Source organism: Podarcis vaucheri (assembly GCF_965113315.1).
Source record: "Podarcis vaucheri genome assembly, chromosome: 6".
In the NCBI taxonomy this organism is placed as follows: Eukaryota; Metazoa; Chordata; class Lepidosauria; order Squamata; family Lacertidae; genus Podarcis; species Podarcis vaucheri.
In genome coordinates, this window is record NC_138764.1 from 14,621,963 (window position 1) to 14,647,793 (window position 25,831).

The following is a 25,831-nucleotide window of genomic DNA, read 5'->3' on the forward strand; positions in this document are numbered from 1 at the left end:
TTTTAAAATGTAGTATTAATTTTATTCTCACTAACACACACACACACACACACACACATTCTACAGCAAAACCCAAGATGCAAAAAATGACAGTAATCATAGACAACGTAGTTGCTCCTAGAAGATAGGAGCAGGCATGGACAACAGCCACATGGAAAGCCCAAGACTGTCCCTTCAAAGCTAATGAACAGCACCAACTTCTACATTCAGTCGGCATCTCTGGTTTGTGCTCTTTTCATGGGTGGGATGCAAAGCAACTGGCCAAGTCCTTGGGCAGCTTCATAAACCTTCTGCCTGCCTTCTTCCTGTCTCCGCTTCAGCTCTGCCTTCAGCCTTGCTTCTTTTTTTCTCAGATCCCTGATCACAGCTGTTGCTGTTGCACCTTCTGCGATGGATTTCTGGGGTTTTGCTGACCTGACCGTTTTGCTGGTCTTTAAACACTTGCCTGTAAATACAAGTCTGTATGGTCCGTGCATCGTGCCGATTCTATTGCCACTACTGTGGCATTTCAGATCAGACAGCTTCAGCTCCACGATGTCTTGTGTTTTTTTGACAGCCGTGCAAAACTCACTCTCTCCTAGCTGCTCCTGCTCTCTTGCTCGGACCTGCGAAGAGGAAAGGACAACTCAGCTGATAATATGTGATCTAAAAGAGCAATGAGAGAACAGAGTTTTATTTTGTCAGTCTTAAGTTAATTAACAGAGCTCAAAGAAACCCTTGTTGTTTTTATAAACAGGACCCCAGGCATCTTATTACGATTTCTATTAACAGGCCAAAAACATAAATACAGAGTTCTGAAATCAATCTGTCTAGATTTCTAACAGGCCCCCAAATCAACCCTTACCATTCCACAGCAGCTCAGTTTCCTGTAGGCTATAAGCTCACCCAGCCCATCATATAGAGTCAACAGATCTTTCCTGTATCTGTCCAGTTCTTGAATTGTTCTCTTAATGCCATAACAATACAGATCAGCACTTGGCAAAATAGTGTCCTTGTTAAACGTGTTGTGGGGTTTTGCATCTTCTGTTTCAGGACTGAAAAGGGTCTCCTGGAAGGTGGAGAGAGGGGAATCCCAAAGTTGTATTAATTTTTCTTAATGAGGAACTTATTGCCACATTTGTCTAGAGACTGGTGCAACAGATAAACAAGCCAGGTTAGCTTTATATCCAACCTCTGTTTGTGAAATGGTATGCAGTTCTTGAGCAACATATTCTATTCTCAGAGAATACAGAAAAGTTGCTTATTCCTAGCAAAAGGATTTGTTTAGGCACTTGCAAATGGAAACTGGTACCCTCATAAGAGCAAAAAACTGTGTCGGGAGAGACTTTGCAAGAAAAGCAGATGCAAGACTTCTTAAATCTTTGTCACAACAACTAAAACCACACCACCTTCTGATCCTTTTGTTAATGGCTGTGTTGGAAGGAAACACAGACACATCACTTTAAAAAGAACTGCCCAAAATTAAAATTCCTAACCTTGCTAAATTTAAAAAGAGGGAGAAAAACCTTAGAATACTACACCATTTTTGCATTAAGGGATTATATTGCTGATTAACATATTGCAAAAACAGCTGCTTGCTATAGAACTTGTCTAGCTGAATTTACTGCAAATATTTAAAAGAGTCGAGCAGAGCTGGAAGAGCTCCAGGTCTGGAATCTAGAATATCTGGAAACGTTGCACAATTTCACCAGTGATCAAGTTGGTGTGCAAAAGTGTTATCGGCTCCTATGCAAGTCAGTGCAAATGCATTTGTGGGTTTTGAACTACTTTACAGAAAGATTCCTAACCTCTTTGCTACATGGGAACAGAATCCAAATACTCATCCTGTCAACACATTGTCTTTAAGGAATATTTTCCGCAGCTGTAAATGTGCTGAATGCTTACATTATATATGTATTTGCTCTTGAAGCCTTCATCAGATGCAAAGAGGATTTTATTGATTCTTAAAATCATTCAACACTGTCCAGGGAAATCTGCAATTCCACAATGCTACCTGACTGCAATTCTAGTGGCTCACAAAATTTAGTGCCCTGCAGTTTGTAATGAAGGCATTTTGTTCACAGCAACGTTTATACTGTCATATTTTAAAAAGTACAAAAGAAGAACAGACATTTCTTTCATTTACAATTACTGCAGATGTACGGCATGGCACTTTGCTCCTATCAGCCGAAGTCCAGCATTGCAACTGAGATAAAATTAAGCAGCACAGGGAATTCTTAGGAAGCTCTTTCACTGGTACTCGTAAGTCCACAAAAAATATGGAATACATGTGGTTTGAAGCAAGATCTCCTAATTTGAGTGTTACGCTTATCATAGCAGGGAAGGAGAGCAGGCATGGTGCCGAATGAGCCAGAGAATGTTTTGGAGTGGAGCAAGACTTACAAGAACCAAGTTTACATTACTGCTTTGACATTCTCATCAGCAAAGAGGGCAGCCCATGCACTGTCATAGGCCTCAACATAAGCTCCCACCACAAATACTGTCTTAGACCTAGAGCAAGCATTGTACATTGCCTAGCCTTTAATGAGGTTTTTATTCATAATGATAATCTTCTCCACCTTTTAAGCAGGAACTCTTGCTGGCTATGACCAGCTGGAACAAAAGGCCAGGAAAATATACCTGTGTAACATTTTCCCCACCCCCAGAAAAACAATACACAACTTGTCCCTCAAGTATTTAATCATACCATCCAATGCCAGTAAACTGGTTCCAGGAGCTTCCACTTGAGAAAGGCTTCCAGTCGAGAGCTATCCGATTCAACCAACTGCAACAACTGAACGAAAAGGGGTGGGGTGGGAGAGGAAAGTTTTCCACTATTACTATGAGACTGAAAGCAATACAGCCACTCAGCACAGATCAGATAGGATTCTGTAACAGATCAATCCAAATTCTGCACATCAACCACCAAGGTTTTGAAGCCAGATTTTAAAAAAATTGCTTCCCATCAATATCAATATTTTGCATTTATGTAAAGGGTGAGGAGATTTCACCCCTCCCATATCCAAGAATCTGTTTTCTGCTGATTCTCCAGAGAGGAGGGGGCAGTTTCTGCTCTCTACTTATTCCGCTCCAGCCTCACATCAAAGAGAGAGAGAGAGAAACTGAGTGTTAGAGAGAGATCGTGTGTATAGATAAGGTTGCTGCTAAGAGCAGCTGCAGACACTCAGTGCAGTTCAGCATTTTAGTTTAGACCTCATTTAGCTCTGTATATAGTTGTGTATTATAGTTGTAGATAGAATAAAGAAGATATTCTGCAGAGCTGCTCTCCGAGTCGTTTATGCTCTGCTATACTCTGCTGTGTGACGACTGTCTTCTTGTTGGAGTGAGTCCACAGCACTTAGACCTGTTCCTGTGCAGAAGGTGTTCTCTGGAAGTGCTACCCAGCTCGCCTGGCCCAGTCAGGGCTGAAGTGTGAGTCCAGTTGGTAGCACTGGCTCAAGGGCGATGCTGACATTGGGACCCCTGACCATTAGGTCCAGTCGTGGCTGGCTCTGGGGTTGCGGCGCTCATCTCGCTTTATTGGCCAAGGGAGCCGGCGTACAGCTTCCAGGTCATGTAGCCAGCATGACTACGCCACTTCTGGCAAACCAGAGCAGCGCACGGAAACACCATTTACCTTCCCGCCAGAGCGCTACCTATTTATCTACTAGCACTTTGACATGCTTTCAAACTGCTAGGTTGGCAGGAGCAGGGACTGAGCAACGGGAGCTCACCCCTTCGTGGAATTCAAACCGCCGACCTTCTGATCGGCAAGTCCTAGGCTCTGTGGTTTAACCCACAGCGCCACCCGTGTCCCTTACATTTATGTAGCACTTTACAATTCTACACATATATGGGGGGTGGGGGTAAGATCACATCCGCCTAATGCAGAGGTGGAGGAAGGTTAAGAAGAGCCAACGTGCCAATGGCCAATCCAGCCCAACGTCCTGTTCTCACAGTCAACAACCAGAGGGTCCCAATGTAGTCCCTCAAGCCCCCACTGATGTCAGCAGCTGCAGCAGAAAGGGAAAGAAAAGACATAGCAGTGGAGCAGGAAGGGGGATGCAAATCACACCCTCCCCAGGTGTTTGAGGTGTGGGGAGAACTCATCCCCACCTCGGCTGGTCTCCATGGCAGCTGCATCCCTGTGTCAGTCAGCAAGTGCATTTGTGTATGTCAGCGATACCCACTGCTGGGATGCAGCCCCAGAGTGTTGGCACCTGGGCCAGAAAGGTTAGCCAGCCCTGATCCACAGAACACACAGGAATTACCATTCTCTAATGCTGAAAGCTGCTTTGCATAAAAAAATTCACACTAGACATTTTGAATGTCTCCAAAAGCATTTCATTCCTTCCAAAGGGAACATATTTCACCGGAGTGTCCTTTTCAGTGTCCTCTAAAATTTCCTTTGTTGTTGGAAAAACGGAAAGAAGTCTTTGGGGGGAGGGGGAGAAACCCACCAGTTTTTTCTCCCCGGGACTTCACATATCTAGCTGAACAATACAGATACAGTGGTACCTCGGATTACGTTACCTTTGGGTAACGTAATTTCAAGTTACGAACGTGGCAAACCCGTACTTCCGGGTTTTGCCATGTACACATGTGCAGAAGTGCTCTATCACGCTGCGTGCAGAAGCGGCATCTCCGGATATGGACTTTTCGGGTAAGTATGGACCCCCGGGACAATTTAAGTTCGTATCCGGAGGGTCCATATATAATATATACAACTAACAATGAAACGCCTTATCTCACTATCAAATGATCAGGTGCAACAAGGGGGAAAGTTGGAGGAGCAGCTCTTGGGGATTCTTCTCAAAGCAACACATGCCATCCTCATTTTGTGGCTGCACCCAGCCCCTCCACTGCCCTCCTAGTCATCAGTTTCATTTCAATTTTCATTGGCAATCTCAGCTCTTATTCCGAAGCACGCTGGGCCTCATTGTATCCAAGATAAAACCAAAGTCAGTGACAGTCCTAGCTTTGTTGAAAGTAAAGTTGCATTCCAGGGCAAATAAGAATAAAGCTGGAAGGGGCTTCTAAGGCCACCCAGTCCTGCAAATGCAGGAAATCTACATCTACACCATCCCTAGGATGAGGCCATCCTGCCCTCTGCTTAAAAATGGCTAACAAAACAGAGCCTAGCCATTTCCAAGGCAGTCTATTCCACTGTCAACTCATACGCGAAGGAAGTTCATCCTGCTGTTTAAATGAAATCCTGTTTTGTAATTGGAAGCCGCTGCTTTTGGGCCCTACTGTCTGTAGCCACACATGACAAAACTGCTAAACTCCTTCATCCTTTCCTCCTAGCACTCGGACTTCATGCCACCCACCACCTGCCACCCTCCACTGGGTATTTGCCAATATTCTTAAACTGTGGTTCTCAGAAATGGACACAGTACTCCAAGTAAGGTCTGACCAAGCCCAACAGAACAATTTTGCTTCTTGTGATCCGGACACTACACTTCTGTGGACGCAGCAGAGAACAGCATTAGCCTTTTTTTGCTGTATCTTGGAGCTGGTTAGTTTGCGTTCTATTGTTGTTGAGCCAGTTGTGCATCTGATTCTTTCTGCCTAAAAGTTTATATATCTCCGAGAGAATTAATTTTGTTTGGCCCAGTTCTCCACCCTCTCAAGACCATATTGGATTCAGTTCCTGTCTTCTAATTCACTAGCTAACCCACCCAGCTAGACGCCATCTGCAAAAAATATGATGGTTTATTCCTTTGTCCAAATCACTTACAAAGAATTTGAGCCGTGTAGTTCCCACAAGCCACTCCTGGTCAGGTTGATGAGGAACTGTTGCTTGGCACTTTTTTTGGTATGATCGATCAACCAGCTACAAATCCAGCTTATAATAGTATTGTCTAGCCCACATATTAACAGCTTGCCAAAAAGAATATTATGAGGAACCTTGTCAAAGGCTTTACTGAAATCAAAATATACTATGTTGGAGTCATCAAAGCAAAATGGCAAGGATGCCTTCTGGCAGCCATCTGTCGACAAAAGCAAACTGCTGATGTAGGCTTCTGGAGCTAGAAAGGAGTCTCTGTAGGGCTGTACATCTGAGGTTTCCCAGCTGCCCCCGAATTCCTGTTCCTCACTCCCCCTCCATATTATAGTGGCGACAAAGTTCGTTTCAAATCTTATCTCAGCCACAAATGTACTTGTGTTCTGAGTTTAGCCCATATTTCTCTGCCTCAACCACCCAAAGGCATGGTTTAAAAATACATACCTTAAAAGGTGGTTCTAAGAATGACTGTCGTAGTTTATGTGTGAACACTGTAAAGCACTATATAAATGCAAAATAAAAATTCCAAAGACTACAAATATAATATTTAGCATGCAGCCTCAATGTATTACATTAGTTCAGTGCATTACAATGGGGGAGAAAGGATTTTAGTTAACGTTCAACAAACTTTTCAAAATAGACCAGAACGCAAATAAAATTATGCTGAACTATGAATTGCCAAAACCTGAAACAGGGTACAGTGGTACCTCAGGTTAAGTACTTAATTCGTTTTGGAGGTCCGTTCTTAACCTGCAACTGTTCTTAAGCTGAATCACCACTTTAGCTAATGGGGCCTCCTGCTGCTGCCGCGCCGCCGGAGCACGATTTCGGTTCTCATCCTGAAGCAAAGTTCTTAACCCGAGGTAATATTTGTGGGTTAGCGGAGTCTGTAACCTGAAGCGTATGGAACCTGAAGCGTATGGAACCCGAGGTACCACTGTATTTACTAATTGATCTGCACTATAAAAGAGGCATACTTTACTATTATAATGAGGTATACTGCCTTACTCAGATTTAGTAATTTTACACATAAGAAGAAATATTGGGCACTTCTTCATGAGGTGTCCCTCACACTAGGGCCAGGCAATGTCAGGTTTTCAACATCGCAATATGTTGTTGTTTAGTCGTGTCCGACTCTTCGTGACCTCATGGACCAGAGCACGCCAGGCACTCCTGTCTTCCACTGCCTCTTGCAGTTTGGTCAAACTCATGCTGGTAGCTTCGAGAACACTGTCCAACCATCTCGTCCTCTGTCGTCCCCTTCTCCTTGTGCCCTCCATCTTTCCCAACATCAGGGTCTTTTCCAGGAAGTCTTCTCTTCTCATGAGGTGGCCAAAGTATTGGAGTCTCAGGATCTGTACTTCCAGTGAGCACTCAGGGCTGATTTCCTTAAGAATGGATAGGTTTGATCGTCTTGCAGTCCATGGGACTCTCAAGAGTCTCCTCCAGCACCATCATTCAAAAGCATCAATTCTTCGGCGATCAGCCTTCTTTATGGTCCAGCTCTCACTTCCATACATCACTACTGGGAAAACCATAGCTTTTACTATACGGACCTTTGTTGGCAAGGTGATGTCTCTGCTTTTTAAGATGCTGTCTAGGTTCACCCTAGGTTCACATCGCAATATATCGCCAGGCAAACCTTGTGATCTGGTGATCAACCGTGATGTTCAAAACACTGCTTCCCACCACAGCACTGCTAGGCATGGAGGTGAAATCGCTGAGGCAGTTTCACCCCAGTGCCTCACCACACCAGGGAGGAAGCAGCTTCACACTTTCCAGCTGAGCAGCCCCATCCTTCTCCGGCTTGCACATGAGCCCGAGAAGCATCAGGACTGTTCAGCTGGGAGGTGCAATCCAATCTCTTTCCTCCCGGTGGATTGCACTGGAGGAAAAAGACCAGCTGCCCATCCCGCTGGCTCCTACGGTGGCAAACAAGCAGCCAGCCAGGAAGATGGGAGAGGTTCCCTCTGCCTGGCTGGCTGTGTGTTTGCCTCCTCGCGAGCAAGGCAGCCAGCCGGGGTGCAAGAAGGCTCTCACCCCCCAGCTGAGCAATCCCCATGCCCCTCCTGCTCTCATGCAAGCCAGAGGGACCTGGGGCATCGGTGGGAGGAACAAGCTGTACCGGTGCCTTGCCAATTGTTTTCCCCTCTGCCGGTATGAGAGGCGGACCATGATGGTGGTTTCACTCAGCAGTATATCGCTGGCGAAACTGCTGTCACTCCTGAGTCCCACTGCCTCCAGCGCCCGGCTGCAGTTTGTTTCTCCCTCATTTGACTCTCCACAGATGTCAGCTATGGACTTGCCTGGTTTTGCTAGTTTGTCTCACAGATCATTCAGAATCTGAATATTTTTTGCTTTAATGCATTTGTTAGAATGCTGCTGAATCTATTAAGAAAAAATTCTGCAGCAAGACTAATAGAAACCTGCACCATGTCCAGGGATTGGGACCAGGATGAGAAAATTGAACAAACTAATGATTAAGAAAACTCAACAGGAATAGAGAAGACCACACATCCTTCCTAATTTGTTTGAACGATCACTCAAGTTTGTCAGTAGTGTATATTGCTTTTCCAGTTCTCCTAAGAAAGGAATGAATATAAATGACAACCAGATATTCTTTGAATACTTGCATCAGTTACCTTCCATTAACACCCACATTTTAAATCTGTGCTTGATACAGTATATCAAGTGATTAATCCATGACATCCTTCTTTAATAAGTTAACTATTTTACAATCTTGTTGTTCCACCTGCTACAAGGTCAACATGGGGAGATCATGCAGGGACAAAGGAAAGACAGAGATACTGAAGGTACTGGGAAGGGGCAAATTTATAGGTTAAAGCTACGCAAACAGTTCTGCTTCTTTCCAACTGGAATAATCAAGAGTAGAAAGAAAATTTTGCACAGAAACACCTTTTCATTTCCATCAAAGTGTTCTCAGAGTGGAGGGTACTATAATTATTTCAATTTAGTACCTGCCCTTAACCATCAATTCCCAGGACAGGTTAAATCTCTGGAAAGGATGTCCACAGATTTCCATTTTTTTTTTTGGGGGGGGGTACCATATACAGTAACCATCAGAAAAAAGTATGCTTGCTACACAGTCCAGTAATTTATAAAGGCCTTGATAAGCCAGAGTATCATTTTTCAAGAAGCAATAACTCCACGTGCTTGGCCAATAAAACGTGGCAAGCAATGACTCTTTTCTGAAGCTTCCCTTTAAAACGGTGACAGCAACTATAGCACTGCAGCTCTATTAATTCTCTTTCTGGTGTGGAAAATTTTCAACTGAGGGCACATACAGGTGACAGATTACGGCCAAGGGAAAATTTTAGCTCAAGGCAATAATGCCGCCAAGTAGAAATGACCAGCTTGAACATTATTAAACATTACTGGAACGCTGCCAGGGCTTCCCAGTGGGGCACTAATTGCCTAGCTAAAAAAATAATACCTGAAGAAATATGTTGCAGGGGACCTCAGATGCATTCACATCCACAAGCAGAGCTTCAGGTACTCTGGATCTCAAATATCACACTTGTTCTAACGTGAAGGGCAGATTAATGTATTCCTTGGAATCTCAGCAGTGCTATCTATCATCTATCCATCCATCCATCCATCCATCCATCCATCTATCTATCATCTGTATTTGCCAGTACAGTGGTGCCCCGCAAGACGAAAAACTCGCTAGACGAAAGGGTTTTCCGTTTTTTGAGTCGCTTCGCAAGACGAATTTCCCTATGGGCTTGCTTCGCAAGATGAAACGTCTTGCGAGTTCTTGCAAGTTTGTTTCCTTTTTCTTAAAGCCGCTAAGCTGTTAATAGCCGCTAAGCCACTAAGCCGTTAATAGCCGCTAAGTCGCTAATAGCCGTGCTTCGCAAGACGAAAAAACCGCAAGACGAAGAGACTCGCGGAACGGATTAATTTCGTCACTGTAGAGAAATTACAGCATTGTCTCTTGTAGCCAGGATGATGCCATATTCTGCCAGTGGTGGAGATATGGTATATTTCAGCCTGCTTATGCAGGTGTCTCAGTGGCTACCAAACTTGGGGCAGCAGCAGATGAGGCCCTGCCAAAGAAAATTAGCAGGGGCGATGGGAAAGGCAAGGACAACACTTTTTCTACAGGCCAGTCCATTTTGGTGGACTGAGCCTTTCCCCTCCGAGAGGCAATTGGAACCAATGTGAGGAAGAACAGCAGGACCCTCTGCCCTGGCATGAAGGTGTGTCAATTGGACTCCCCTGAACCTTTACTGCTGCAGCAGGTGCAATGAGATTACCGGCAGATTCAAGCAAGGCCACACCCTAAACTACAGTCACTTCAAGGAAGCTCAGGGTGACAGGCTATTTCTTGAAAGAACATCCAATCCCTTTACCTTTTGAGTCTTTTTTTGTTTCAGTCTCTGAGCCAGAGGGGAGAGATGGTTTTACTACTAGTATCTCCACTACTAGTAATTCTGGGGGCCTTTTTTTAGTTTGAAGAGGATGGTAAAAATGCTTTAAATAAATGGAATTTCATTTGTGGGGAACCTTTTTTTTCAGACAAGTAAAAATGTTGTTGCTTCAGTTGGCCTTTGAGAATTAACAATGGCTCAGCCTTGTTTGTTTTGATTGCTGCATTGTTGCTTTCAGCTCATATTATATACAGTATTTGTTGTTGTTTTGTTATCTTAATTGTAAACCACTATAGGAGCTTATTACAAATATTTCTACAGCACAATAATTGTGTTACATTACAAAATATTACTATACAGTACCATCAGAATAGGATGATTTGCACACGGTGATCTCAGGAGAATGAATGCGTGGCCACATGGCAAAAGTGTCACTAAAATGTTCATCATTTGCTCAGCAAGCCAGACAGTTTTCCCATTTGTCTCATTACCTACTGAATGGCAATCCCAGGAAACTGCCATCTACCCTGTCAAGAGGTCAAGCATGAAGCACATTCATCTTCCCTGAGGATATTCCTGGCTCAGGCTTGCATTTTTGTCCATTGTGACTGCCTTGCAAACCTGAAGCAGGTAAGAAAAGGACCAGTGACAGGTCGTGGGACTAAAGAACAACAAACAGAATAGGAGAGGCAGCAGTGACCTGCCAGGGAGCACCATGAAGGGAAGCAAAGGGGGCGGGCTGCCTTCAGTGATCACACAAACTACATGGCAGAGAAGGAGAACTTGCATTACTGGGCAAACTACTTGCACATCTATGATCTATCCCTACATAGTAGCTGATTACCTGGAACCCTCTCAGATTGGCAACCCAGATTACTTGTTATTTCAAGATGTGACCATCATTCTGATATATTATACAAATCTGTTTGAACTGTTTATGTTAATACTAAAAGTGTTGCAAGTCATTCTGAGCCTTTGGAATATGGATGGATGATAGTTTTAAATTAAATACAAAAATAGTGACTGGAAATATCCACAGATAAAACTATGCTGAAGAGAAACTTTGAAAGGCAATTTCTTTACGTTTAAAAGCAGGTGCTGAAGTCTGACAGCTGGTGAAATAGCTGTATTTTAATTGGAAACGTCCTGTCATTTCTCCCCCCCCCCCAAAAAAAAAACCTTAACTGTCAGAACCAGATTGCTCACTTTATGCTAGCTCTCAGTGAAAATGAATTATATGCTTCGCTAAAAGCAGACTAACACTTTTAGGATGGCTAGTGGCAGACACAAACACTGAATAGGTCTATCCTTTGAGGGGAAGCTAGAGTAATTTGTATCATCATCACCATCATACAGCAAAGGGGCTATTTGCAGTAAGATATACTAATATGGGGACATGGGTGGTGCTGTGGTCTAAACCTAGGGCTTGCTGATCAGAAGGTCGGCAGTTCGAATCCCCGCAACAGGGTGAGCTCCTGTTGTTCGGTCCCTGCTCCTGCCCACCTAGCAGTTTGAAAGCATGTCAAGTGCAAGTAGATAAATAGGTACCACTCCAGCGGGAAGGTAAACGGCGTTTCCATGCGCTGCTCTGGTTTGCCAGAAGTGGCTTAGTCATGCAGGCCACATGACCCGGAAAAACTGTTTGCGGTCAAACGCCATCTCCCTCGGCCTAAAGAGCGAGATGAGCGCGCAACCCCCGAGTTATCCACGAATGGACGTAACGGTCAGGAGTACCTTTACCTTTTATACTAATATGCTGGTTTTTTCATTCAACTGTGGTATAATTATCCAAAGAAACTTTAACTGAAGTGTGATACAGTTTTGAGAAAGGTCCGTCTCCCTATTATGCCAAGCTATGCCAACACCGAAGAGGAAAAGCAGTAGCAGCTGCCGCCAGGTACCTTCCATCATGTCTGGATCTCACCTGGCTTTCAGCCACTGACTGCCACCACTGAGGCTCCTAGGAGGAGAGGAAGCAGCAGCCCTCCCACTGTGTTGCATGGCCTGCAGAACCTTGTAACTAAGAACTGGTGCCTGACTTTGCTTTTTACCTATTCCATTCTCATCCCCTTTCCTGTTAAGACTGTAAGCCAGAGGGCAGAGATTGCCTTTTCCTATGGTCTTTGTAAGCTGAAAATTGAAGCAAAATCCTTTAAATAAACAAAGTAACTTATGCCAGAGCAGCATGGTTTGAATTTGCATAAGGCCACTTAGGCTTTAGCTGGATGATTCTTAAAAACATGTCTGTATGTGAATTATTTAAATGTGTTTTTTTTCTTCCTTAGCCCCAAACACTTGGATATTTCTCTACTGCCAACGTAGAGCCACCCTCAGGTAGTAGATAGCACTCACTGGTGTTTTCGTTTTCCTTGTTTTGTGTCCAAAGAGCAGTGAAAATTAAGCTATGAAGTCCAAAACATAACAAAATCCTGGCACCAAGGCCTGAGTAGACTGGACAATCAGCAAAAAAGGTCTTTAAAACTTGGGACAGGTACAGGGACAAAGATAAAGGAAAGTCAAAGCCAACAAATGCTTAATACCACCAATTAGAAGCAAAATAGATGTAGATCCTCACTACCTGATCGAAAGGATTCTATGGAAAAAGATACTGGAATCTATTAGCATGAAGGGGAGGAGTTCAAAGCTCTATTTCCTGTGCCTCAAGGAAGTTAGAGGCTGGAATCTGACCTTTTGTAAGTGTACATACTATAGAGAATGAAATTTCCTATGAATCTAGGCATATGAGAGAGTGCCATGCTCTTTGGAATGCATGCAACTTACAACAACACACACATTGGCTCTCAATGCTCCCCTGTCAATTGAGGTCCACAGTGTGTGTGTCTATGGGAAGATTTTCTGTGGTGTCTCCGTGCTTATGCAAAGACCTCCTCTTTGTTATGCTTGGCACTGCTCTCCTTTTGGAGAGATGGCGGCATACCTCTTTGTCTAGGCTTTGGGGGAGACCTGGGGTGCACTGGGGACTGAGCGTGCTTCTGCCTCATTTTTGCTGCTTTTCAGCTTTCTTACTGGGATTTTACTGCGAACTGTTACTGTTAAAGCTTACTGTTAATGATATGGATGTGGGTTTTTTAGTTTATATTATCAACTTTTGGTTTTAACAGAGATGTATTCCCCACCCTGGGACCTTTGAGTGAAGGGTGGATTGCAAGCGCTTGTAACAATTCTCTTGCAAAGGCCTCAAGATGCTGGTACAGTCCAATGGCATCAGCCTGCATCTAGGCACCCAGCACATCAAGAGACCAGCCAGTCCGCTTGGGGAATCATGGAGCTAGGAAGTCTTCCGTTTCTGGTGGATTATGGCTTGAGGGCTGAAAATCTAGTTCACCAATTCTGGCATACATATTGATTCACAGAATTCTCCATAGTTTCTGTCAGGGAACTGACATCGGAGGAAAGGGAAGTGGTAAGGCTCCCAGAGACTGGGAGAGAGTCAACAGCCAAAGCAGGGACCAGCAGGGGGAGCGCGGGGTCTCTGGAGGAGGATCTCAGTAATGCTGAGAGAGACGCAGCAGCCCAGGCAGGAAGCAGCAGGGGAGAGAAAGGGGTGAGAGACACTTCGAGCGAAAATAGCGGGGAGGTGTCAGAAGCAACTGCAGGGAGACCCATGCTGCGCCGGAAGCTGCCACGTCGTGAGTCCAGGAGACGTGTTTCCGTTAAGGAACTTCTTTGCTGGAAGCGCTTCCGCAGACAGCCACTGTCAGACTCTACTAGTGACTAGAGCAGACATGTCTGAGGAGCTCTGTCACACACAGAGGTTTGTGGGGTCGCACAAACTCTGAAGGGGCACAATTTTAAGCACAAGCAGCTAACCATCCCTTGACAGCAGTCTGACAGTCTCTGTACGCTGCCTGTGCAGGAGAAAGCATCATGAGCAACCCAGTCGGAACCGGAGACGCAGGGGTTGGAGCTGGTCCAAGCTTGGAAGAAAGGTATCAAGCTCTGGAGGTCCAACTTGCGCTGCAGACGGCGAGGCTCGAGGAGAGAAGGGCTCAGGATGCTGACAAAAAGGGGAGAACCACTCAGTTCCCCAGAAAGGTACCAGGATTGGTGCAGAAGTTTGGGGGGGACCCCAAGGATTACCATGCCTTTAGGACTGAGATGCAATATGCTCTGAATGTGCAGTTTGATGAGTTCCCTGATGAGGAATCGCGAGTTGCGTTCGTAATTGGGCATCTTGAGAAGGGGGCGCGGGACTGGGTTCGACCCCTGATGGCAACGCACAACGATATCCTAAAGGACACTATGAAATTCTTTCGTGCAATGGATATCATGTTTTCCAGCGATATTGAGGAAGGGTTGGTACGCAGACAGCTAATGGCTTGCAAGCAGGGAAGCAGATCTGTCCGTGAGTACTGGACTGAATTTACCATGCTGATTCACAGATTGGGGTGGGATTTATCGGCGGCACCCATTCAGATGCTATTTGAAGAAGGTCTTTCTTCAGCTGTGAAAGACGAGCTGGCCAGGAGCCCCAGGGCGGGGTCTATGGATCAGCTGACCAAATCTGCGCTGACCATTGGAGCGCGCCAGGAGGCAAGAGCCTTGGAGAGGCGGGAAGGGAGAGGGGAACGTTGGAAGGAGTTACGCATTCCAGACATTCCTGAGCCAGCTTTCCCGCCGGCAGAGCCGATGGAAATCGGAACAGCCCGCGCGCGCGCAGTTTCAAAGCCCAGTGAGGGGGCGAAGAAGGAGGGAAAGGGAGCCCGGAAATGCTATCTCTGCCAACAGCCAGGCCACTTTGCCAGAGTCTGCCCCCAGAGGAAGGAATGGCAAGGGATGGTGGGAGCTGTTGAGGGGGAAGAGCAGGGAGAAACGGAGCAGGTAAAAGCCAACGCCTGGTTGCCAGCAGGGCACTGCAGCCAGGCCAAAGAGCAGTGAAAGTGCCCCTTCCCCAAGTGCCAGTGCCAGAAGCTCCTCGACCTGCTCTAGTGATTGAAGTGTCGCTAGAGCTGCAAAATGGACACCCCCTAAAAATAAAGGCGCTGTTGGACTCAGGCAGCTCCTGCAATTTCATGAGCAAGGAGTTTGCTGCTGAACACCAGATACAGACTATCCCTTTAAGCAACCCCCTGCAGGTGACCACGATTGATGGCAGGGAACTGTTGGGAGGAGGCGTCAGCTTGCAGACCGTCCCAATGATAATGAGGGTGGCAAGGCACACAGAACTGATAGCGTTTAATGTGGCCACCTTGGGAGGCGCTCCCATTATTTTGGGAATGAGCTGGCTAGCCCTACATGATCCGCTGGTGGGCTGGCATCAAAGAGTGGTTTCCTTCGGTTCCGCACACTGCTTAGAACACTGCAGGGCGGAAAAGGGGTCAGCAGGGGCCCAAGCCACCCTAGCAGGGACGGAAGTGATGGAGAAGGGGAAGGTGCCACCACAGTATGCTGATCTCAGCGACGTGTTCAGCGAGAAGGAAGCGGACCAACTACCCCCGCATAGGCCCTTTGATTGCCAGATCAATTTACTCCCTGGAGCACAGCTTCCTGTAGGCAAGTTGTATGCCATGTCAGACAGGGAGATGCAGGAGTTGCGAGCGTTCATTGACAAGAACCTGAAGAGAGGCTTCATCAGAGAGTCCAAGGCAGCGGGGGGTAGCCCAGTGTTTTTTGTGGATAAAAAAAACACGGACAAGCCGAGGCTGGTATGTGACTTTCGGGCCCTAAATGCAGTGACAGAGCCGGCGGCTTTTCCTATGCCCAGGATTGATGATATTTTGACCAGGGTGCGAAAAGGAAAGATTTTTACAAAGCTGGACCTAAGGGGGGCGTACAACCTGATACGTATAAGGAAAGGGGATGAATGGAAGACCACCATGTTCACCCCTTTGGGGGCATTTGAATACCTCGTTATGCCTTTTGGATTACAAACAGGCTCCGCGTGTTTTCAAGCCTTTATGAACCATGTACTGGGGCCTTTGCTCTACAAGAATTGCGTGGCCTTCTTAGATGACGTGTTGGTGTATTCGGAGAATGAGGAGCAACATGTGAGAGACGTCAGAGAAGTGTTGAGCAGGCTGCAAGCCAACAGACTGTGGGTGAAACTGGAAAAGTGTCAGTTTCATACCAAGGAGGTGGAATTCCTGGGGTACCGCTTGTCAGACAAGGGGTTGGCCATGGACCCCGGCAAGGTTCAAGCGGTGCTGGAATGGAAAACACCCAAGACCAAGAAGGATGTGCAGAGGTTCCTAGGGTTTGGAAACTTTTATCGTAAGTTCATCCGAAACTTCGCCCACCTGACGGCGCCCATCACGGACTGTCTCAGCAGCAAAAAGAAGTTTGTTTGGACGGGGGAGGCGGAGCGAGCGTTTGAGGAACTGAAAAGGGCCTTCGCCTCTGACGAACAACTTCTACATGTGGATTTACAAAAAAAGCTGAGGGTCGAAACAGACGCTTCGGACAGAGCCATAGGGGCGGTGCTTCTTCTGCAGCCGGGGAAGGAGGGGTCAGAGTGGCGACCGTGTGCCTTCTTTTCGCGAAAGCTGAACAAATCTGAGAGAAACTACACGGTGCACGACCGGGAACTTCTTGCGATTTATGAGGCCTTCCGGAGATGGAGGCATCTACTAATTGGTGCACAACAGAAGGTGCAAGTGTGCACGGACCATAAGAATCTAGAGTATTGGAGAACTGCGCGAGTGCTCAACCAAAGGCAGTTGAGATGGGCCCAGGAGTTCTCCAAATTTAACTTTGAGATTTGTTACGTACCAGGCCCGGAGAACGTTAGGGCGGACGCTCTCTCACGCAAACCTGAATATTTGGAGGGAGAGGGTGCACCCGAAGAGACCCATGTTATTCCCGAGGACCGCTGGGTGTGTGGGGCGGCTTTGGTGGGGCAAAGGGAACTGGTAGAGGGAACGGTGCAGGATGAATACGCCCAGGACAAACTCAGGGGTCTCAGGAGGGAGGGAGACAAACCCGGGGGTTTTGAGGAGAGAAACGGGGCGTTGTACTACAAGGGAGCGTTATACATACCTGAAGGGGAATTGAGGGAAAAGGTACTCAAGCAACTGCACGATAGCCCCACAGCAGGGCATTTTGGGCAACACAAAACCATGTGGCTGGTTACCAGGGAATTCTGGTGGCCCAAGGTCAGGGAAGATGTGCGTGAATATGTGAGAGGGTGTGACCGATGTCAACGAGCCAAGGGGGAGAGGCGGGCACCGGCAGGTTTATTAGAACCACTACCCACGCCGGAAAGACCATGGGAGGCAGTGGCAATAGATTTCATGACTGATCTGCCCAGGTCCAAAGGGAAGACAGCCATTATGGTTGTGGTAGACCTGTTAACCAAGATGGCCCACTTTATAGCCTGCTCACATGCGGTCACAGCAGAAGAAACCGCTAAATTGTTTGTGGAAAATGTGTTTAGGTTGCATGGTGCCCCCTTGAGGGTGGTTTCGGACCGAGGGAAACAATTTACTTCCAGGTTCTGGAGGAAGCTCATGAGCTTATTGCATGTAGAGGTAAATTTTTCCACTGCCCGTCATCCAGAAACCAATGGGCAGGCGGAAAGAGCTAATGGTGTCCTCCAGCAATATTTGAGGTGTTATGTGAATGACAGAGAGAATGATTGGGTGGAGAAGCTGGCGTTGGCAGAATTTGCCTATAACAATGCAGAGAACGTGTCCACGGGGATGAGCCCTTTTTTGGCCAATCACGGGTGTCATCCCCGAGCCTTCCCAGGGGGGGAGGGGGAGAACTGGAGCGTTCCTGCCGCAGAACAGTTCGTTGAAGAAATGGAAGCGATCCATCGCCAGCTCCAACTTAATTTAAACAGGGCGAAGGAGGAATATAAGAGGCAGGCAGACAAAACCAGAAGGGAAGGGGAAAGCATTAGGGTGGGGGACCAGGTGTGGCTGTCCACCCAAGGGTTACCATTTAAAGGAGGTTGTAAGAAGTTAAGACCCAAAAGACTGGGCCCATTTGAAGTCACGCAACAGGTCAACCCAGTGGCTTTCAGACTCCGGTTACCGAACCACATGAAGTTGCACCCAGTGTTCCACAGATCATTGCTGTCACCGTATATAGGGGACAGAGAGGGGAGGGTCAATAGGGGACCAGCTATGGAAGAAAAAGAACACAGCTACCATGTAGCGGAGATTCTCGATTCCAGGTGGAGGGGAGAGCAAGTAGAGTATTTGGTAATGTGGGAAGGGGAGCCGGAGTCGGAAAACACCTGGGTCAGGGCAGAGGAGGTAGATGACGAGGTTTTGATTGAAACTTTTCATCAGAGATTCCCTAGAAAACCCCAGCCAGTGGCGAGGTTCCGGAGGGAATACTTCGCCACCACCGACGACGAAGAAGAGTTGGAGGGGTTCGCTGATTCCGAGGTGGAGGAGGATTCAGCGAGTCGGAACGAAGACCGATGGAGGGAATTGTTCGAGACGTCTGAAGATGAAGAGGATTCTTTTAGGGGTTTCAGCTCCTCACCGCCCAGAGGAGAAAGTAGGGGCGGGGGAGAGGGGGGCCCTGGAGGGGAGGTGGATGTCAGGGAACTGACATCGGAGGAAAGGGAAGTGGTAAGGCTCCCAGAGACTGGGAGAGAGTCAACAGCCAAAGCAGGGACCAGCAGGGGGAGCGCGGGGTCTCTGGAGGAGGATCTCAGTAATGCTGAGAGAGACGCAGCAGCCCAGGCAGGAAGCAGCAGGGGAGAGAAAGGGGTGAGAGACACTTCGAGCGAAAATAGCGGGGAGGTGTCAGAAGCAACTGCAGGGAGACCCATGCTGCGCCGGAAGCTGCCACGTCGTGAGTCCAGGAGACGTGTTTCCGTTAAGGAACTTCTTTGCTGGAAGCGCTTCCGCAGACAGCCACTGTCAGACTCTACTAGTGACTAGAGCAGACATGTCTGAGGAGCTCTGTCACACACAGAGGTTTGTGGGGTCGCACAAACTCTGAAGGGGCACAATTTTAAGCACAAGCAGCTAACCATCCCTTGACAGTTTCTAACATAGCACTATGCCACAAAAGGATTACCTGTTTGTAATTCTCTGGTTGCCTTACAACATCTGCTTCTGTGATGGAGAAATGGCCAATAATTGGATCAGTATGAGAACCAATTGTGTATGAATGTACCTGGAACAGAGAGATGTGGGCTTAGAAATTATATCTATCTGTATACATGCACGCACCACCTATCTCATAATCAATACATTAATACTATTGGTATACTTGAGACGAATAGATTACGAGCACGCATGTCAATTTCTAAAGGAAACTATGAATGAATTTTCATTCTGTTTTGATCTCCATAGTCTTCAAAATTAGAAAGAAAAATTCTCAGGATTTGAATAAGGTAGCTTGCTGTCATTTTTTTCTGCGAAGCGTAGTCTGCAGCAAAATAATGTTAGATGGCTTATATCTACAACCCAAAACTTGTTTTACTTTAACCTTAATGCAGAAAGATGAAATATCTACAAGCCAAATCATTACCTTATTCAGGAGCTTGCATTGTTCTTGCTGTTCAGTGTGGCATTTTCGCCACTGGAACTGCAGACGGCCATTTAACCACTGCAGGTATCGGACATCCCTTTGGCCTTTCACATGAGATTCTGGAGCCAGGCTTACTCCACCCTGCAGGCTTTTCAAAGGTGTGTCACACTAAAATTGGAAGAAAGGAACAAAATCTTGGAAAAAAATGCTTTACCCCAATACGTTTATCTTTAGACTAGGAATGGCTAAGCTTTTGGGATCAAAGAGCCATAGTCTGCCACCGCAACTCTTCTGGGGGGTACAAACCAGCAGTTGGTATGCCCCCCCTCCCGCTTTCACATGCATGCTTTCACACAGCCACGGAGATGATTAGCATCACCACGCACAGCTTCTGCTTCTTCCTGTCGAGGCTGGGTGGGCAAAGCCACCGCCTCCTCTAGCACCCGGTGCCAAGAGGAAGGAGCCCCAGCCCCAGGAGGCACAGGGCAAATCTGCCACTCCTCTAGCACCTGCCTGCTTGTGCTAAGGCGGTCGAGGCAGCCCCACGAATGCAAGGCAGCTCTCATCATTGTGCACAGATGCAGAATTAATTCTTATGGATTTAATAGATTTATTGAAAGTAAGTTCATGCTTTCACACGACCGATGCTTTATATTTGCAAATACGTTTTTCTGCTATACTGACTTTCATTCTGATATTTTGTGTTAATCAAGTTGCTGTTTTCTGTGAGCCGCTTTAGGTTTCCCTCAGGAAAGACAATCAGAATATAAGAAACCAATGAAATGAAAACGAATTATTATTCTTGATCATTGCAAGTGGCAGCCTTTTTCTGCTCAAGAGTGGAGTAAAATGTTTTTAGTAAATAAAAAACCAAAAGATTCAGGAGATTCAGAGAACTTTCTAAACCTTAGAAGAAAAGGCAGAGAATAGTGATCGCAACAAAGCAAAGCAATTCTCACAGCAGCCATATTGCTAGGGAGCATTTTGAATCCATTTAAAGAAGTGGGAAATATGAATGTCCTCTCCATAAAGTCCACAACCCGGACAACTAAGTTATTGGACTCAGGCAGAGATGGGAGACGAGAAGCAGGGGGGGGGGGAAAGCCAGCTGAATCACCCACCAGCACAGTGATCACATGAACAAGGCTGGCACAAAAGCTAATAAATCTTTTGCAAACCTTTTAAAAATCATTCTGAGTTCTTGAGGGTGCAATGAGCCAGTAAAACTGAGGAAGGACCTGTGCCCTTGTTCTCTTAGCTACTCCAAACCCCATTGTGTTGCAGAACACATTGCCTGTAGATTCTGTATGATGCTGCAAACTCTCAAAGAGCCCCATTGGAGTCATACTTGTGGCACAATTACACTATCTTGGGGAGCATCAAATATTTATATTTCAATCATTTTTAACATAACCAGAAAGCTGGGGAAATGTGTTCTGCAAGGAAAAGCAAGTGCAAGATGCCTCTGCATTGCTGCAAGTGTAAACCACTGCTCAATGGAACAATTTTCCTATTGGAAAGACTTTCTGCTATAACTGTGCTGCCACCTATTGGCAATTTAAGTAGCACTTACAAAAGTAGGTTGTGGAACAAGGTGCAAAGTTCAAAAAATCCATTTTGCAGGCAACCAAGAGATATATTAATGACTCAATTCCGAGGCTTCTACAGAAATATATTTAAAACCAGGCATTACTATACAACAAGCTCCAGCTTTGGTCTCTGGTGTCTAATTTTTACAGTTTTATGCCCCCCCCCATGTAAACTGCCTCATGAGGGCTTCCTCTCAAACAAGGGTGGGGAACCTCTGGCCCCCAAACCTCTGGATCTGGTCCATGGCCTCCCCTCTTCAGACCTGCTTCCCCATGGCAAACGGAAATATGCCTGGCCCCAGCTCCCACAAAGTTCAAATAGACTTTGAAATTAAATATGTTTCTTCTGTAATGTTTTTAACTGCTTCTACTTTGGTTTTATTTTTAAGTGGCAGACTGTCCTGAATAAAGTTTCTAAAAAATAGTGGTATACTAATTATTAATAAAACTAGATTTTTGCATAAGTTAACTTATCCAGTATCAGTTCACAATGAATACAACTGTTTCCTTTAACATTACTCTGGCGGTCTGTTGGCAAATGTATCCTACCAATAATCCAAAGTTCGATAAATTACAGAAGACAGACAGAGCACAAACACATACCGTACCTGTCAGCTCCTCCACTACAATGTGATCCCAAAGTCACAGAAGGACTGGACTGACATTACATGCAAAGAGAAGATTGACAACAGTTGCAGAAAATGCAACAATGAAAAGAACAACTGTGGTGCACAACTAATGTTTCCTGATGTCTTTCAGGAAAGTTTTGATACTTAATGCTTCTTGTTAAAAATGGATCAAGACCTCTTTCGTAATTCAGCTCACCTAAGCAGACTAAAATGTAATGTATCCAACAAGGTATATATCAGATTATTCCTGAACCCAGGAATTAAATATATTCCTCAAAATGCATTGGGAACCACATGTACTGTATGAGAGTCTTTTCTTAAACCAGCACTGCCATTTTCACGAAACAAGCAACAGCAACAAAACTGAAATACACATTCAAGTCCAGCCCTACCCTCCAATATCTTGTTCCTAGTTAAAAAAAAAGGATACCTGAAAATTATTACCAAAAAAATTACTCACCATGCAAACAGTTGCTTCATCCCAAAGTTTCACTCTATTTAGGGCCAATAACTGCTCCATTAAGCTGATTCTGCATAGAAGCCAAGAAAATACCAATAGCAGTTCTCTGCTTCCCTCTGAACCATCAGGAGGAAGCTGATAAAATTCTGGTCTTCTGTAGCCAAGGCTCAACGCTACACTCCTGACGAATCTGACTTGGGTACCTAGGAAGCAGGTGATGATGATTATTATTAGTACTCTGCGCATTTAATAACTGGGTTGCCCCAGCCACTCTGGGCGCCTTCCAACATACATAAAAACATTGCGGATTAAAAAGCTTCCCTATACAGGGAAGGCAGATAAGGCAGCAGTTGTCACTTTCCACAATTTCAAAATCAACTGTGTCCTGGGGGAACAAAGCTCTAGAACAGGGGTCTGCAACCCGCGGCTCCGGAGCCGCATGTGGCTCTTTTACACCTTTGCCGCGGCTCCGGGATGGATACTAGCGAGGGGAGGAGGCGCATTGTGCGCCCCGACACTCCTCACTGTGGCGGGCGCTGTACTGGCTGTGACGTCGCATGGGGGCGGTGCGTGCGTTAGTCACGCACTGTCCCGACGTCACCTTCCCGCCTGCCCGCTACATTGTAAGGGGCATGTATGCTGGTCACTGTTTTGAAGGGGAGCGAAGAACACACACACAAAAAAAGGTAACTTGTTAATTTAACGTTTATTTCTATGAGGAGGAGTAATTCTGAGGGGTCAAACAAAGAAATAAAAAAAAAGTGACTAAAAACTTATTTTTATAATGACGAGTTTTGCGGCTCCCATTTTTTCCCCCCTTCGGAAACGGGTCCAAGTGGCTCTTTTTGTCTTAAAGGTTGCAGACCCCTGCTCTAGAACAAATTCACACTGCAGGTGGGCTATGCAAATAACAGCAATGCAACCTTCCCCTCTATACAGCAAGTTCACTGGTTGCTTTCAAAGCATGGAATACTCTCCCCGAGGGAGTTACTGTTTATCATGTGAATGCCCTTTTGGTGCCAGACCAGAAGCCTTTAATTTCCCAAGACATTGCAACAGCTGAGGAGATTGCAGACTTGGTTATAGCTATGATATATTTTTACTCTCCTGTTTTACTAATTGTGGCTCTTTCCTAATGTGGTTGTTCTACTTTGGTTTTTTTTAATGGAAATATCTATTAAACAAATAAAAAGCTCTGTATTATGCATATACTTATCACTAATTTTTGCCAAAAAATTAGTATGTTCCCAGATTAATAGTAATTTGCTACCTGTGTCAGCAGGCTCCATCCATCCTCCACCTTGGAATTGCTTCAGAAGAGAATACAGTAGTTTCCAGAATACTACAGTCTATTTAAGGAAGACAACAGCACTAAAAGATTTGCTGTATTGTTTACAATGCAATTCAATTGGGTGCAAGGAATCCACTAATCCCCCTTCCGCAAAACACACACACAAAAAAACCCAAACCCAAGCTTCCCTCTGACGGCTCAGAGGGGAGCAGAGAATACCACAGTGGGTGGTATTCAACTTCAGTTTTAAACGCACTGAAAGCAATGGCGTTAACTTATTCATTAATTTCCATGGGGCTGCTCTAAGTAAAAGCTAAGCTGAATACCACTCAGTGCTTTTAGTCAATTTTAGGTGGTTTCATTTTTCAAAAAGGAACGTGTCAAGAGAAATTGGGATTACAAGTTGCAAAACCTAGAGGCCACAGTGGAACTTGAAGAGTGCAGGTTCTGCTCTGCTGTCCCCACAAACTGGGGGGTGGGGGGAGGAAGCAAGGCTGCCTTCCTTAGCGATGCCAACCACTCATAAAACAATAAACCAACAGAATGCAATTCTCATGAGAGAGTAACCTTAGCTGATAAGAAACACATCCAGATCACAGAATGGAGCACTGCAGGCAGGCCTGAGCTGCGTATCTCCACCAATGTTAACCCCCCCCCCAACCTAACCACCATATGTTAAGGATCACAACATTCGGGCCAAGACAAATGCAGATGGCTCCAGAACAGAGATTCCCAAACTTTTCATGTCGGTGACACAGTTTTTAGACATGAATCTTTTTGCGACACAGTAATTCAGTTTTGCATCATTTTGTGATACAGTAATTCAGTTTTACAGACTAACGCTAACCCTTTTCCAGCCCTGGGAGGAGCGTGGGGAGCGTTCACATCACACCTACACACTGCAGCCGGCAGACTAATGTGTCGCTACACTTTGGACAGCTCTGCTATAGAAACTGTGCAGTTGTGACCAATTTAGTGGGACTTCACTCCTTATAAATGTGCTTAGGACTGAAGCCGAACCTTACAGCAATGGGCTTTAATAGCTCTGGAAGCCTCCCCCCCCCAAAAAAAAATCTAGCTCACCCACAAATGAAAGGAGCAAAGCTTTCCCCCTGTGCAGAATGGGGATCCTAAGACAGGAGGAGGGGATAAACTTTTATGCAAACACTTGGGCTGGGCCCTCTTCGTTTTCATGAACTGACATCTAAAGGGCTGGAACGGTGCTGTATTTGTTAAGTTACCTACATTTTATATATAGTTTTTTTTTAATTAAAGTTTTAATTCTATTAATGCCCAACTGATTGCCGATCTGCTGGGGGTCCGAGTTGAAGGCACATATGAGGCTATTAACAACGAACTCGGGTCCACTTCGTCCATGAAATCGCCTTTCGGGGGCGCGGACGGCCCCCTTCTACTGGGGCAATAGCAACCCGACTACAGGCGCCACATAAGGTAAAGGGACCGCTGACCATTAGGTCCAGTCGTGGCCGACTCTGGGGTTGCAGCGCTCATCTCGCTTTATTGGCCAAGGGAGCCGGCGTACAGCCTCTGGGTCATGTGTCCAGCATGACTAAGCCGCTTCTGGTGAACCAGAGCAGTGCACAGAAACGCCATTTACCTTCCCACCGGAGTGGTACCTATTTATCTAATTGCACTTTGACGTGCTTTCGAACTGCTAGGTTGGCAGGAGCAGGGACCGAGCAACGGGAGCTCACCCCGTCGCAGGGGATTCGAAATAACCCCCACCTATTTCTCCACGGAGCGCGGTGGCGCCCACCCTGCGGAACTCCCTGCCCCTTGAGAACAGGCCGGCGCCTTCCTGCTTCGGCACTTGCTGGGAAGCGGAAGGACGACCCCGGGGGCTCGGAAGCGCCACCGGGAACTTAAAACTTTTTGTGAGGCGATGCCTTTGTCTCGGTTTTTTTAAGCCATTCTCCTATTCCCCCCTCCCCCCCGCTTCTTCGAGGTTCCTGCTGCTTTTCCGGGGTGTTTCGCGAAACAAAGGCGTGAGGCTGAGCGGGGCTGAGGGATCCCGCCAGGCCGCCCGCCCTCACAGACATGCCGCTCGCGCGCCTTCCACCCACCGCATGGGGCCGGCCGAGCTTGGCGAGGCGGAAGGCCTCCGGGGGGACTCGAGGCCCTGGCAAGGCGGCGCCGAGAGCCCCCACGGCCGCCGGGAGATGCGACGCGGACGCCGCCCGCGCAGCCATCGCCCTCAGCGCCGCTTCCCTTTCGCGCCTCTCGCTCA

At 46.4% G+C, this 25,831-nt stretch overlaps 1 protein-coding gene across 1 annotated transcript; it reads right to left on the reverse strand.

Annotated features, from left to right (window-relative positions):
• Positions 1-25,831, reverse strand: TEDC1 (tubulin epsilon and delta complex 1). Its single transcript, XM_082225526.1, has 8 exons — positions 25,668-25,831; positions 23,563-23,641; positions 22,293-22,495; positions 19,615-19,782; positions 19,159-19,257; positions 2,687-2,773; positions 845-1,048; positions 1-605 (listed from the first exon to the last, which is right to left on the reverse strand). Exons 1-8 carry the CDS (start codon positions 25,791-25,793, stop codon positions 207-209), a joined length of 1,365 nt encoding a protein of 454 aa, XP_082081652.1. The 5' UTR covers positions 25,794-25,831; the 3' UTR covers positions 1-206.